General features: G+C 30.1%; 1 protein-coding gene across 3 annotated transcripts in view; it reads right to left on the bottom strand.

Annotated features, from left to right (window-relative positions):
- Positions 1-16,806, bottom strand: part of LOC140447531 (uncharacterized) — a 28,519-nt gene extending 11,713 nt beyond the window's left edge. The window contains exon 1 of one of the 3 annotated variants that reach the window (XM_072540230.1): positions 16,291-16,806. In XM_072540230.1, coding sequence (XP_072396331.1) covers positions 16,291-16,416 — 126 coding nt within the window. In that variant the 5' untranslated portion in view covers positions 16,417-16,806. Of the gene's footprint in view, positions 1-3,433; positions 3,755-16,290 lie in introns of those variants that run through there. The other 2 variants (XM_072540232.1, XM_072540231.1) reach the window with 2 other exon arrangements.
- Between the last annotated feature and the right edge of the window lie 381 nt (positions 16,807-17,187).

Raw genomic sequence — 17,187 nt, 5'->3', positions numbered from 1 at the left:
TACTATTGGGAATCTCTATTATGAATATGAATGAACTTTTAAAAACATTAAAAATGTTAAAAACCTGATATTTTCTGAACCGATTATCGAAATACATCGATTAAAACTAGAGGCCGGGACATAATATTATGCAAGAGAACACAGGGCCAATATGCGCAATATCCACAAAATTCATAATATAATAACAATAATCTAAAATGGCTTCTATATATATATATATATATATATATATATATATATATATATATATATATATATATATATATATATATATATATATATATATATACACAAAATACTAATATTTTAATAAATAAAGTAACTATACATATACTTTATGCGATTTTACAGCCATATAGGCAATTTTACAAACTAGTGTTATCGTTATCAAACCAATTGACAATAATTAGTTTTTCAAAATTTGCAATTAAAATGTTTAAAAATCGAAAAACTTCGTTATTGGTGCATTTTTAAACTTCGTTTATGTTTTAAGTTGTTGTTTAGAACATATTGCAATTTGTTTCCTACAGATATGCCTGCGTTTCCTTAACCATACGGAAAGATTCTTTAACGTTCTGTATCAAATCGACTGAGTTACAAAGAGTCAAATTTTGTTTTCCAAGTTTTTTTATGCCATCAACAAGAAATTTAAACTTATGTATGGTAGATTCTGAGGTAAATTAGGTAATTAAACAAGACGTTTATATTCCTCCAGAGCTACTGAAATGGAATCTGTTAGTTCTCTAATAAAACTTTCTATTAATGAAAATACTCATAAAAAAATGCTGCTTGTAACCAAGTGTCCTATCTCGTGGTAACAGGCCGTTACGGGACAGTTTTTAAAAACGCTTTAGTTTAATAAAAATTACTTCGTACTATTAAAACTTCGTATTATAAGAATTGAAGTATTTATTTGACTTTCTTATACAAAGGTTAAAAGCAGACTGATATACAAGAATCAAAACTAGACTTAAAACATCAAAATGTTACAGCTCGTAAAATTATATATACGCAGTGTCTATAGTAGAAGTCAGAGTTAGAATGCAGTGCAGGTAAGACAGGCAATGTATTTCTTAAGGGAAAACGTCCGGCAACGTTGCCGGTTTGCCGCGAGCAAATGTTTGCTCAGAGCAAAATGATTGTCCACGCAAAGTAAATATATCTCTTTGTCGATTTGGGTACTGGCCATTAGACCAGAAAATTGCTGGCAAAAACTATAAAAACTCACTTCTATCTAATTTTCGCAAGCAGATGAAAGTACCCACATCATGGAGCCGTTGCCAGTATCTGTCGTGAATTTCAAACAGGGTATGACTCTTAGTGTGCAAGTACAACGTGTGGTGTTCAATGTATGGAACTATCAGCTGAACTTAAAAAATGGTGACAACTTGACTAGTACTGTGGAAAAAGTTTCGAAAATGTGCGGTATGAGTGTTCGCAAAATTTATGAGATCCGCGAAGAGGCCCAGCAAGGCGAACTGAAACCGGTACAAAAAAGGCAGAAAAACAGTTTCCTATCCAATTCACGTGAGAATATTTACGATGAGGGAGTGAAATCTCGAATAAGGAAAATGGTCCAAGATTTATTTTTTAAAAAACATACCACCAACCGTCGACAGCATAATGAACAGATTGAAAGATGATGAGGACCTATTAGCTTTTTCTCAAACAATATTTCGTAGGCCACTATGACATAGGTTTTGAATATTGTAAAAGACGTCGAGATTCGATAATGATGGAAAGAAAATATATCATATCCTGGAGACACAAGTACCTCAGACAAATAAAAACATTGAGGAAGAAGGATAATGTAAACCATGGGTATTGGATTAACGTCAGTGCTTCAGTCAAAAAGGAAAGGAAGGACACAACGATCAAGAATCCACGAGATACCTTCATAGAAGGACTCTCTACAGGACTGAAAGCTCCAACCCAAAGAGGTCCTCGGTTTATTCTTTTTCTTGGGAGCGGAATTTTGTGGCATGGGCCGAATTAACTTTCTTGGTCAAGAAGGAAATCGCTGATTACCACGAAGAAATGGACGAAGATCTATATGAAGAATGGTTTGAGAAGACGTTAATTCCAAACTTGCCGAAAGGCAAAGAAAACGTTGTCGTTTTGCGCAAATTTGATTTCCCGGAAAAATTGTGAAACAAAAGTTTCAAAAATTTAAATATCATTAAGCAAATAGCAGTAAACAATGGATACAACGAACAAACAATTAATAAAATGTTAAATCAAAAACTACACAAGAAAGCCCTGAACTTAGTATTTCCACCACCAGAGAAAAAACCCAGTACCTTCTGCTCGATTACATATACAGGCAAAATATCAACAAAAATAGCCAAACACATAAAAAAGAAAGGAATAACACCAGCTTTCAGAACAAATAACAACCTAGGCAAATATATTAAAAACAACAAGAGCCAACATAAAAAACACTTACACAGTGGTGTGTACAAACTTAAATGTGGCGACTGCCCAAAAACTTACATTGGTCAAACAGGTAGAAATTTTAATAAACGAATAGCAGAACATAAAAGGGCTTTCAATAATAGAAAAACAGATTCTACATACGTACTTCACCTTCTAGATCATAATCATTCTTTTAATGACGAATTTAAAATTCTCCACATTCAAAATAAAGGCCTTAAGCTATCTTTGTTAGAAGCTATGGAAATCAACAAATTAAAAAACACAGATATAATTCTGAATGACCAGCTTGAGACAAACAGTTCTCCCCTCCTCAACCTATTTCATTAGAGACTATAAAGTGTAAACCCATACCAAAAACAGATCACTTGAGAAAGGCAATCAGCCGAAACAGCTGTAGTGATAAGAATTTAAAATAAATTTTGTGGAAGTTTGAAAACAAAGTTTTCAGTGTTTTATTGTTACATAAAATGAATTTCCATCAAGTAACGGTCGAATCCATCAATTACAAAAATATAAAGTAAACTGAGATATTTAAGAAACGATAAATAATAAAGCAAATAATAAACTGAAAGATAATTACCACGAACAAATTGTGATAATAAATATAATAAATTGTGTACTCTGGTGACGTAACTCAAGCATCCCCACCCCAGTCAGAAGAGGCAACCGTAGTAAGTCTACGAACCGTGGTTGGAACTAGCCACATGAGAGAGAGAGAGAGAGAGAGAGAAAGAGAAAGAAAGAGAGAGAGAGAGAAAGAGAGCGAGAGAGAGAGCGAGAGAACAAAACACAACAATTTGCCTACTCGAATAATAATAATAATGTCCAACTTGAGATTTGTTAAAAATATTAAAAAAATCGGATTTATTTTATAACTTTACAACCCCGTTTTTCTGGGTGGTCTTTCGCATAGCCAAATCGACTTATTTTCTCCCTAATAATAGTGGTTTAATTTATGACCAATCTTTTTGTAACACTCTGTATATTTGATATGTACCTACTTATTTTTGTATTCAAACTAAACTCTTCTGTATCTATAGGATAACACTGAATTAACTGAATATAATAAAACAAATTGTAGGACCAAAATTATTTTTTTACACGCAACATCAATATTTTAGAAAATGGCAGCGAATTAATAACTTCTTATAAGAAAGATATCTTAACTCCAGTCGTAATAAATATCACATCTTGTATATCCTTTTTTTTCTCGAATTATTTTGAAAAACACAATTTAGTTCTTTTTCCGATAAGCACAGCCGAATACTACACACAACTTTATTATACGTCATTTTCAAACTATATAAACCAACTGTGCACGGATCAAAAAATGATAAATAAGTTATTTTTAGCAACGCTGGCGATGCAATAAATAAATAAAACTATAATGATACAGTCCTTCCCTTGAAATAGAAATTGGACTCGTCCGTCGAACAAAGGAAAAGATAAGAGTCTGATGCGCTGACTAATATGAACGGCTCATGGACATTATTTATTTATACGCCCATGGAACTGGGGCCTAATTTTATCTTAGTAGGTACAAATTCACACGAAATTGTTGTGAATTAATTATTAAATAGCATAAAATAGGGAAAAATAATGGTAGGATCCGAAATTTTTTTAAAACTTGCCGATAATTATAATCATTTGGTACACAAAGGCAACATTCTATAAGACGACTGGCAATTACCAATTTTTTATAGAAAACATACCTTAACTTCATATGCTCTCTCATATATGCTCTCCTTCAAGCCATCCTGCAAGGAAAAATATTTGGAAAACGATGTCCAGAAAGAAGAAGAACATCTTGGTTAAAGAACCTCAGAAACTGGTTCAATATAACATCTGTGTAGCTTTTCCGCGCTGCTGCAGATAAGATAAAGATTGCCATGATGATCGCCAACATTCGTAACGGATAGGCACATCAAGAAGAAGAAGAAGAACTGCAGTTATATCTTAAAATATACTTTGCAGTATTCTCAAACAATCCTTTTTCTGATAAGCACAACCGGCGCAAGCACACTTTTAGTGTGCGCCATTTTCCAAACGTTAAGAGTTTTTAATAATGCTCGGAGTAGGTAACTACACTCAGTAACTAACTTTCCTCCCCTCTAAATAAAAAGTCGACTCGCCTATTGAACAAAGAAAAGTGGCAAGCGCTATTGCACATTGCACTTGTGGCTGAAAAATACAAACAGCTATTCGCGGTTGGATAAAAATATGAACAACTGCTATCGGTTAGTTACAACGAACACAATGTTAGATTAGATAAAGCTTAATTTAAACTAAAAGTGACTTCAACGTTGGTGCAAAACAATAATATAGAATGTACCTACTAAAAGATTCTTAAGTAACTAATTAAACATAATTATTGACAATTTAAATAGTCTGGAAAGTGATTATTAATTTTTTATTATTTAATTATTAAAATTCACATGCCTACAGGAGTGTTACATGCTGAAACTAATAAATTACAGTTGCCAATAAGTGCGCTATTGTAGCCGTGTGACTTTTCACATCCAGATCTCCATCTTTTCTTCTCCCTTCTTGTTATGTCTTAGATGCAAAGACCGGTCGAATTATTGTTTCATATGTCACAATTTTGACTGCCCTAGATATATTATTTCCCTTCAGTAGTATGTTTAATTGCTCTATTGCTCTGCTACCTTCTCTCGCTTTTTAATTTCCTCTCTTCGTTTCCTTCATTTGTTACCTTGGATTCCTAAATACTTGCATCATAAAAGTAGTAAATAATATTAGAAATCGAAAATAGCCTTAAAAACGATATTAAAAAGTCAAGGTTTTGACCACACATCACAGCAGTTTGTAAACATGCATATTTATGTTTTTAGCTTATTTATATTTTAAGTGGATTATTATTAGCACACATAATGAATGCAAATAACTGACGTCAACATGTTTATATCGAAATAAAAGGAGAAAGCGTGCGGTATTGCAGTATACTATTTTCTTTTCTTAGTTTAGTTGTCTCCCATGCGGGTTAGGTTCCTATACATACAGGGTGTGTCACGACGAGGTGACACTACCTATATATCGAAAACTACTAGACGATATTTATGAAAATTGGTTTATGGGGGTTTTAAGTTATGGCGAACTTAAAGAAAATATTTTGACAGACATGCCAAATAATGGCATGTCTGAGATATTATATATCAGATTATTCCGGAACAAGCAACTTTGTTATGTTAAATGGAACACTCTGTATATTATTACATTTTCAGATTCTAGATAAAATTTGTATAAAGTACCATAGATCAAAACTTCATATTTTTGAGTTTTGACTCATCTTTTTTCAAAAATTTTGACAGGTAGAGACAAACTTTTCAAAGTTAATATCTCATCAATTTAGAAACATAATGTGTTAAAAACCTTTGCACAAAAAGAGTAGGTAATGTGCTTTCAGGAATTTATATCGAAATCGAATTGCTAAGTACAGGGTGTTCACAAATGATACACCATTTCTTCAAACGATAGCGAGTCAATAATTTTAAATGAAACATGCTGTATATTATAATTTTAATAAAAAAAAGAAATCAGTGGTCTTTCAAATAGTATTAGGATTCCCTATATCTAAAGCTAATACTTTTGGAGATGGTTTAATTGTCGTTTAATGAGATAAGATATTTATAGTTTTATTCTATGATAGTAGGCCGTGTATGAATATGTCGTAGTTGTCATTATTTGTGGTTGTTGGCAAAGTGATTAAAGAATTAAATAATAGAATACATAAATTTACTTTTAATACATGGAGAATGTGACAGTTATTACTAGAACATGTACGACTACGAACTAACCGTGATACTGTGAACAGATCATTTAAAAATTTAATACATTTTGGTTGTTTTCAACAAAAAGTTAACAAAGCGAAGTTTATTATTGATAATAATGATCATACAGTTAATGTTCTTGGTAGCTATGCTGCTTATCCCCAAGAGTTTTTAAAAGCGAATTAAAAAAACCAAAAATTTCATCCCTATTCTTACACCACAGCTCATAGTTTAAAGAAAACAGACTATAATAAAAGAATAGAATTAACTTTTTAGTTACTTATATTAGAGATATTTTTAGTTTTCTTAAAATTTCGGGAATAGATATTGTGATTTTCTAAGCGGCTATAACCTTGAAAATACCTGCGCGTCGGCTCGTCCAACATTATTAAAATTTCTACGGTCGAGGCGTAAATTTGTTCTTTGCGCATGTATGACTCATAGCCGTTTAGAAAATCCACACCTCTACATTTAATTTTTAGAAAGTAACTAGAAATAACTTAGCCTTGTGTAATAATATAACAAACTTCCTCTTACTCAATAAATACCTAATACAAAATAAAAACCGTAACAATATGCAATGAATGTAACAATTTATGTGATATTAAGGAAATAAGTCTAAAGTAAATGTTCAAAATGTGAACCTCCAAAGTCTATGCAAGTTTGTAACAGACATTTAAATCACCGAGCCACATTTGTAAGTCAACATTATTAAAATATTCTATTATTTTATTTTTTATATCATCTGGTGTTGTTGGAGGCTTATGGCTTATAGGTTTTTTATATAGCCCCACATAAAAAAAAAAAAAACTTTTTGAGAATTCTGGTGCTCGTGGTGGCCAAACAGTTGGCCCTCCTCTGACTATCTAGCCGGAAGGTTATTATTTAAATGATTGTTAATAAGAGCAGTATGATAAACTGGAACACCGTCGTGTAAAAATCACATTTATTGTCGAATATCAAGTAGAACATTGTGTAATAGTAATGGCAAATGATTATATACAGTGGGTGATCAAATTAATAGAGCCACCCCATCCAAAATTTTACTTTTTGTTTAATAATGGTAAGTAATTGAACTGTAAAACATATTTTGTAGTTAATTCTGTTTTACTGTGATTTAGAACCTAATAAAGTTTACTAATTTTAAAAAAGAAACGAGTTATTACATAAAAACACTTCAAATTATGCCTTACGCCTAATAGGTACTTGGTAGTGTCACTCTTTACAGCAATGACTGCTTGGCATCTTCTTGGCATACTTTCTATCCATCTCTGGCAATTTTGGTGAATTGTTCCACTTCTGTGCCGTACTGATATTAAACGTTCGATCAATTGACGCTTCGTGGTTATAATTTCATTAAAAATTTTTTTTCTTCATAAGCTTCCAAAGATTTTCTATTGGATTCAGATCTGGCGAATTGCCAGGCCAGTCAAGCACCTTTATCTGGTTGTCAGCAAGAAATTTTGTAGTTTTTACGTAGTGACAAGGTGCCGAGTCATACATAAACGTGAAACTCTTATTCAGGAATCACTCCCGGATCTGGGAAGCATTTTTTTTGCAGTATTCCCAAATACTGGTCGCATTGTTTCTTTGACAATATCAAGTCTACCAATTCCTTGACTGCTTATGATAGACCACACCATGATGCTCAGGGGGTGCTTTACCGTCCTTATAATACAAACCGCTTTAGCTCTATCCAAGAGGATCTGCGGGAGAGATTCGTCCGAAAAACAAACCTGGAATATTAATTTTATTTTAGAATCTTGAACAAATTTATCAACTGTAAACTACATAAAAGAAAAACAATGTTAAGTAATGTTATTTACCTGATTCCAATCATCAATAGTCCAATCTTTAGCCCATTGAAGCCTTTTTTTCGTCATGGTTGGTGTGCGCTTTTTGCAGGGCGACAGATCCCCAGATCCTTTATTCGCCGACGAGCTGTCATTGGTGAAATTTTGATGCCAGACTCTTGCATCATTTTCGTTAAAATCATTCGAGGTTGTTTTCTGTTTGCCAAGACAATATCTCGAATTTTTCTTACATTTAATGGTATTATAATTTTTTTTCGACCACATTTTTATTTGCGTCGTGGGGTTAAATCCAAATTTTTGTCAAGTTTTTTCTTTATACGGTTCACAGTTGCTATTGAAACTTTAGAAATTAATGTTATTTTTCTCTTGGAGTGGTAAGTGTTCAATAGTTTTTATTTCCGCTATTTTCCTTGGTAAGATGTCTTTGGCTTTTCCCATGATGTTCTGTTACCACTGGTGTAACGAACATGCAATATTTGCTAAATTCACAAAACATAGTATACCACTGTCATAATATCACTAAAGAGCAATGGAAACGATTTATTATAACTCTTAACACAAAGAATACAAAATAATATGCACACGAATTGCAAGCTAGGCTGGACAGCACTGACAAAAAATGGCATCTGAGTCATGTATTGACATGCCCGCTGTGGTGATACTGTTGTCACATTATTTATTGTACTTTCATAAAGTCTTACAAGATAATAAAATGGGAACAAACGAATTAATATATTATACAGCTCAATTATATGCCCTTTTTGTAAAAAAATTTGAATTTTACTAAATGGCTCTAATAATTTGATCACCACTGTATAGCACCATTCACAAGGGTGTTAAAAAATGTGAGCCAATCACATAGCCCCTAAGAATACCACCCCAAACATTTATAGACCACCTAGTTTGACTATGCCTGTTAATAAAGTAGAGATTGCTTGATACATAGTAGTAAAAATAATGCCGATTCAGTGCTCCAGTTTTGTGCAATCTTGTCTCATATCCAAAAAGGACATAATCGAAAAAAAAAAGAAACCTAAAAATGTCTCGGAAAGCAAGGAGCTTAGGTATAGGAAACGCTTCATAAAACATGGGAAGAGTATCATAAATGCAATATTTTGAAAAAACAAAATATACATAAGGTTGTACATCTAAAAATATGAGATAATCGTAATTTTCTTTGTAGTTCACCCTGTATACGAATATTTTATTTCTTATTTATATGCAGTGCGTTTTACAGTTTCTGGTGTGACTTTGGTCTGTGGTGGAAACGCTGTTTCCACTACTTTTCTCCATTCCGCTCTCTTTGATTATCCTTTCTATTTTTCACTTCTTCCACTTGTTGTCTCCATCTCAGTTTAGGTCTGCCTCTGATTCTTTTACCTGGTGGTATCCATTCCGTTATAACTCTTAACGAATTGAGCCGTCTGTTAGGACCATTTCTAAGAGAAACAGGTAAAGGAGCATTTTACAGTTTCTGGTGTGACTTCGCTGTGTCCGCTACTTTTCTCCATTCTTCGCTCTCTTTGATTGTCCTTTCTATATATCTAATTTCAGATTGCTCTTCTCTCTTCTCATTATATGTCCATACCATCTAATTCTTTGTACTTTTATTGCTTTATGTTCTCTTGGCAAATCCATTCTTGTATTTCGTGATTAATCCATTGTCTTGCAACCTCTTCGTTTTCCCCTTTTTGGTCCCAGTATTTTTCTGATAATCTTCCTCTCAAAAACTTTCAACTGCTCTTCTTCTCTTCCTGTTAATGTAAACCTTTCTGCAGCATATACTACTATTGGTCTTATTCCTATTGTTTCAGCTTATCTTCTTATCTCCAAAAATTTTTTTATTTCTATAAAATGCATTATTTCCCGCTTGAATTCTTTTTTTATATCTACATTCATTTCTTCTGTTGACTAGTACTCTCAAATATTTGAATGTTTCAACCTCTTCAAAACTGTGTGCATCTATTGTAAGTTTTTTCATTTGTGTCTTCTTTTTCTTGCTTACGTTCATGTATTTTCTTTTATTTTCATTTATTTCCAGTCCTCTCAGTTTGGCTTCGTTTTCTATTTCTTGGAAGGTTTTCTTTAATGTCTTTTTATTTGTTGCTACTATGGTGATATCGTCCGCATATCCTATTATTTGTACTGCATTCTTGTTAATAGTTCCTGCGTTTGACAGCTTCTTTGTTATCTTGTCTAGTGATAGAATAAATAGTACCGTTGAGAGTGCATCTCCTTGTCTTACTCCATTTTTTTTATTATTTCTGTTCTTTCTCTTCCGGTGTCTATTATTGCTTGAGAATCTCGCATTGTCATTCTATCATTCTTATAATTTTATTTGGTATTTACAACTCTCTTGTAAGTCTTGGACCATTTTTCTTCTGTTTAGTTTGTCTGTCTAGCCTGTTTAAAGTCTAGGAAAAGTATATGTGTTTTTTCGTCGTATTCGTATGTTTTCTCTATCACTTGTTTTAGCGTATGTATAGTGCCTATCGTGGATCTTTCTTTTCTAGAACCGTACAGGTAATCTCCTATGCTTTGTTCTGTATATATTGTTAGTCTGTATCTAATTATACCAGTCATTACTTTATATGTTATACTCAGTAAATTAATTACTCGGTAGTTTTTGCATATTCTATGGTCTCCTTGTTTTGGGATTGTCACTATAAGTTTCCTTCTTCCATTCTTCGGGCATTATTTCTTTGCTCATATATTCTGTATATCTGTTCATAAATCTGTCTGAATAGTGCCTTCCCACCGTATTTTATAAGTTCTGCACATATTCCGTCACCTCCAGCTGTTTTCCCGTTTTTAAGTTGCCGCTGCTAAATTACATATCTTTCTCCATTATTGCTTGTTGTAGCATTTATTGAGTTTGCAGCTGCAACCTCTTTAAAACAATTTTCCTTCCCATAGAACATGTTGTCAATTACACTAACTAAACAAGTTTTTGCTTATTTATAACAGACAAACAAGTGGTAAGTGCAACAAGGGGAAGGGTTCAAGACTGTATCAGCTCAATGTGCCCGTGTGTATACAAGCATGGCGCTTATATATATATATATATATATATATATATATATATATATATATATATATATATATATATATATATATATATTGATATCACGCTGTACACTATATGTACTATACGTCTCACGTCGTTTGATTTGATGTGTCATATGCTAGGATTCGGCAAGTTGTTTATTCGGCCTTCTTCAGGCCAATAAAGCAAATTTACCTCATAGTGTATCTATTATCATCAATAGCGCCCTGTGATATCTTGTATGTCGCTAAACATTCATTAATAATGCAGATATCGTGTAGTACTCTTCTGGTACTCGCCTTGTTTGTTTTTTTTCCTTAAGGTATTCGACATATCCTCCTCTTTAATTTGCTATGTCGCATGTTACGATTCGATCGTTTTTACGATACGTTTTTATTTTGTGCTCAGCCAGAGGCCTTCTTTAAGTCAATAAATCAAAATTTTATCTTATACTAAATAAATTTTTTCCATAGTGCCCTATGATATCTCGTATGTCGCTAGACGTTCATTAATAACGAATATGCTGTGTAGTATCCTTTTGGTAGTCACCTTGTTTGTTTTTTTTACCTTAATATATTTGTTATATCCTCCCCTTTCATTTTCTATATCGCATGTTAGGATTCGATTGGTTGTTTATTTTGTAATAGTCAGAGGCCTTCTTTAGGTCAATAAATCAAATTTTTTTATATAGTAAATATCTCCTATCATATCTTATATGTCACTATACGTTCATTAATAACGAAGATTTTTTCTAGTGCCTTTTTGATACTTGCCTTGTTTGTTTTATTTATCTTTACATATTCGTTATATCATCTCCTTTTATTTAACACATTACTCGGTCCAATTGGACCAATAACAACGGAGATATGATGTAATGTCCTTTTGGCAATGCCGCCATGTGTGTTTTTCTGTCTCAGAATATTCGCTCCGCCCTCTCCTTCCCAATGATGTATCATACGTCACCATCCGATAAACTATTATCACCACTACAAAAAACTCAAAAAATATTTGAATCATCAGTTTGTAGAATAAATTAGCAATAAATTCTTTCGCAAAATATATATTATAAATTGTACCTCTTTTAACAATCTTTTGGTAATAATAAGTTTAAACTAATATAAGATTTTAGGTCACTAGTCGTCTTATAGTCACCATTTGACTGGTCTGTTAGGTTACACGGTCAGTAGTTGTGTTTGAGTGTTCTCGGTTTGGATTTCATACTAACTTAAAATCTTATTGAGTACGCATGTGTATGACGGTTCGATATAACGAATATATGGCTATTAGTTATATCAACTGATTTTAGTTGAAGTACACCGCAACTTATCAAAGTTACTGTTACTGGATATATGATTTTTTTGGAGTAAATTTTATTTAGCGTGACTCGAAGTATCGAGACGCGTGCAGCTATCTTGCATTATAGAATAATATACATACATATACACTTAATATAAAAATATATTATATAAATATATTGGCATTTACTTAATACATAAAATCGAATCTCAATCGAACAGAATCGAATAAAATAAATTAAATTAAAAACCATCACTTCTTGAGTGCTTTCCCTCCTCTGTCACTACAGAAGTGCCACATCCCGTTTTTTATTTTTTTGGAAGAATAGCTTTCTTATCTTGGCGTATTTATTAATAATATATACTAATATAAAATAAAATGAAATAAATTAAAATAATAAAATAAAATAATATCTAATCGAATCAAATATAAATAGAATCGATAAATAAATAAAAAAAACGGGTGTGGCAGTCCAGTGGTACTGTCGGTAGAAGTTATACTTCTATACACGCGTTCGTCGTTACAAATTTATATGGGAGTCAATCTGCACAATCATTACATATGTAATGCTATAGGTAAGAGAGAGCAGTAAGAGAAAAAGAATTAGGTATACAGGTATATGGTGTATCGTTTGCTGTATATAAAAATTTGACCTGTAATAGGAGTATAGTAAGTAAATGAAGGATTGAATCAATATTTTAATGAAAATATATATTTTTATTTATAATGTATAAAAGGAGTTGAATGCAAAAAAAAATTTTTACACATCTGCAGTAAAATTCATTGTTAATTTTGTTATTAATATAAAAATACAATACAATACACTGCCACATAATTCAATATTATAATACAATACAAATTAAAATGCAATATTCATAAGTATTTAAAAATGACAATATACATAACTTACGCATATGTTTAATTTACCATGATAATAATATTAATAAAAAAATAATAATATTAATAAATATTAAATATGTTTACAAAAGGAACATTTGTATTTTCGAGAGAGAAAGAGAGAGAAAATATATCTTCTGTCTCTCTCTTACCTATATCTTACATATATGTAATGATTTTGCCTATTCACTCAATATATACGAATACACACAAATTTCCAACGTCGAACGCGCGTATAGAAGTACAATCAAAAAGGAAATAAGACCAACAACTCGGATTATGTTGTAAATTTTCATTTTATTTTAAAATTTAGCATTTTTGCGTATATTACATATATTTAATAAAAATAACGTGGGGTTTTTAAATATTTCAAAAATAAAAAAGGGAATTCATATTGGGATTCGAACTCACATACACCAGCGTATGAACCAAACACGTAAAATATTTGCCATTTAGACATGACACAAACGTGTTTCAAAATTGACAGTTCTCGGTCATAATACAATGATTTATTGAGATTATTATTTTGAAATACAAAAGACTAAAATAATTATGAACATTTAATAAATAATACAAAACATATCACATAAATAATAATATTAATTAATATTATATTATATATATAGTATTAAATATATATATATATATATATATATATATATATATATATATATATATATATATATACAAAAGGAACATTTTTATTCTCGAGAGATGAAGAGAGAGAAAATATATCTTCTGCCTCTCTCTCTCTTACTCATTATCTTACATATGTAATGATTTCACTGATTCACTCCCGTACAAATTTCCAACGTGGAGCGCGCGTATAGAAGTATAACTTCAAAAATAAAATAAAATAGAATTGAATAAAATTAAAAACCATCGGTTCGTGCTTAGACGATAAGAATGCTATGCTTCCCCTCATCATTCACTCCAGGTGTGCCACACCCCGTTTATTTTTAAATCCATTTTAATGAAATATTATGATAATCAAAATGAAGTAATTTAAGATGAGCACAAGATAATAATAAAAAAGTAAATGATAAAAAAATTCTATATTAATTATCTTTAACAAATTTTGAAAATTACTAAAATCATTACTTAAATTTTTAAAGAAAAAATTGTTTTTTAAAATGTCCTCATTATATTCTAAAAGTAATCATGAATAATTGCCGGGGATACTAATAAATTTTCAATAAAAACTTTCCATTTATAAGTATTTATTATAAACGACTGTAAAATTTCCAAAATAAACTTTTGCTTATTTTAATTATTTTAATTAATTTTATCTAATTTTATTTAATTTTTTTAATTTTATTTAATTTTGATAAATTTTATAAAATTTTATTTAATTTTTAAAAATTTTATATATATTTTTTTTTAATTTTTTGTATTTTTTTGTTTTATAATTTTATATACTTATTTTAGAATTTTATAAAATTTGTAAAATTTTTTATATTTTTTTATTTTATATAATTTTTTAAAACTTTTATATTTATTTAATTTTAGTTATTTTTTTATTAAATTTGGTTAAATTTTATTTAATGTTTAAAGTTTTTTATATTTTTTTAGAATTATTTATATTTTTTTAAATTTTTTTTTGATTTAATATTTATAATTTTGTAGTATTTTTATAATTTTATTTATTTTTTATAATTTTATCTTTTTCCCACTATTTTACAATTTTTTTTAAAATTTTATATAATTTTTTAAATTTTATTTAAATTTGGTTTATTTTATACAAATATTTAAAGGTCAAGTATCGATTATTTGTCACCCTAAATAGGATATCGTACACGTGAAAAAATCATACTGTACAATAAGAAGCACTTCAAAAATATTAACAATTCAGTAATAATCAGATATAAAATTTCATTAACCCACATATCTATAAAAATAACGCGTTATACGAAGTATTCACTTTTATCGGCACTCCCCATTTTATATTTTTTTAGAATTATATTTTTAACAACTTTATATAAGTACTGTTTTTATAATTTTTTTATAACTTTTTGTATTTTTTTATGCTTTATAATTTTTTAGAATTTTATTAAATTTTTTTATATTTTTTTAATTTTATTTAAGTAGTTTTATTTATAATTTTTTTATTTTTATTTAATTTTTAAAATTTTTTAGTATTTCATTTAAGTTAATATAATTTTATGTAATTTTAATTAATTTTTATAATTTTCTATAATTTTTTATCTTTGTTTATAATTTTTTATGTTCTTATAATTTTAAGTATATAATTTTTTTAGACTTTATTTAATTTTGTTTTATACAAATATTTTAAAGTCAAAATAAACCAAATAGATCCAGTTGTTGAGTTGTTAAAAAAAATATATTATATAAAATTATAATAAGAAGTATACATTTATGTATATTACGGTATACCGCAAGGTTACTACACCTGTATCGATTTTTCGAGTCACCCTAAATAGGACTTTGTACCCGCGACGTCATACCCAGCGATAAAAAGTATTTACTTCAAAAATATTAACAATTCAGTAATAAGCGGATATGAAATCTCATTAACCCACATATCTATAATAATAACGCGCTATACAAGTATTCAATTCTATCGGCACTCCCTAAGTGCAATGTTGAGTTCTTTATACTTTTAGTATTATTATTAAGCATTAAAAATTAAATTTTAAAGTTGATTATAGTAGCAAATTCAGAATTAATTGGTTGAAAAATAAAATTACTATTTTTTTTTTCATTCATAAAAATTAATTCACTAGTTTCTATGATTAGGTACACTTGAACTATCTAAAAAATACTAACAAACAGAATACATGGCAACACGACGCAAGATTGACGTCATAGATACGTTCATTGTAACAGGATATACGCTGAGAATGAGCAACTGCGCATGATTTTAAAAATAAACTACTTCCGCTAATGTCAACATACATTTTTCCGGAGTAATCTACCTAATGATATAGCCTCAAACATTTATAAATCACGCTCTTATGAGAATAAAATAAAAAATATTAAAAAATTTGTGTACCTCAACTCCAGTTGTCAAGAATATTAACTCCTTCATTTTTTTAGCTTTTACATTATCACAGTTAAACACTGAAACTAGTTCCTTTTGTGACAAACAAAGTCTGCATTGATCAGCGCTAGTATCCATAGTGGATTACGTTCACTAAACGATAATTGTTTTTAAATTACCCAGCCAGTTGACTATAACGTAACGTGTTTCTAATTCTAAAATTTACTCCGAACAAGATGGCAACGGAGTTACAGCATGACATTATACATTCTCCCTCTCCACAAACGAACAGAGTAGGGATAAAGATTAATTTCGATTTCGACACAATGGCGGAGGCATGCAATGCACTCCTGTTCACTCACGAACTGAAAGCTCGGTAGTTTTCGCGGAGCATCGAGGTCAACGACTTCTGTTATACCGTTTTCTCACTTAAGATGTTATTCACTCCAAGTTTGTATTTCTACTGACTATATTTTCAACGCGGACGGTTTTTAAAGAGCTGCGCTGCGCTGGTTTATTTTTGAGTGACATTGAAGTAACATTCAGTCTGGTTGTTATGGTAACGAGAATGAAAAATAGCGGAGGAATGCTATGATAATTATACAAAGATGATCAAAAAAACGCTACAGATAAATGTGTTTTTATCAGTCCCAATATAATACGATAATACTATCCTTGTAAAATTATGAAATTAATTAAAATGAACTTCATTAGATAATATAATAATCAAATAAAAGGAACTAGGAAATCAAAAACTTTATAGAAGATAGGATATTATTTTATATTTTAGTTTGTTATAAAAATATTTGTAAACGACTGTTTTAAAATAAACTCATTTTTAATTCGTTTTCTCAATTAAAATATTTATTTATTTAGCATATGGCTTAATATACGAGGGTTTTCATTCCA

This window comes from Diabrotica undecimpunctata, chromosome 8 (assembly GCF_040954645.1).
Source record: "Diabrotica undecimpunctata isolate CICGRU chromosome 8, icDiaUnde3, whole genome shotgun sequence".
Classification (NCBI taxonomy): domain Eukaryota; kingdom Metazoa; phylum Arthropoda; class Insecta; order Coleoptera; family Chrysomelidae; genus Diabrotica; species Diabrotica undecimpunctata.
This window is presented reverse-complemented; position numbering and strand designations above follow the sequence as displayed.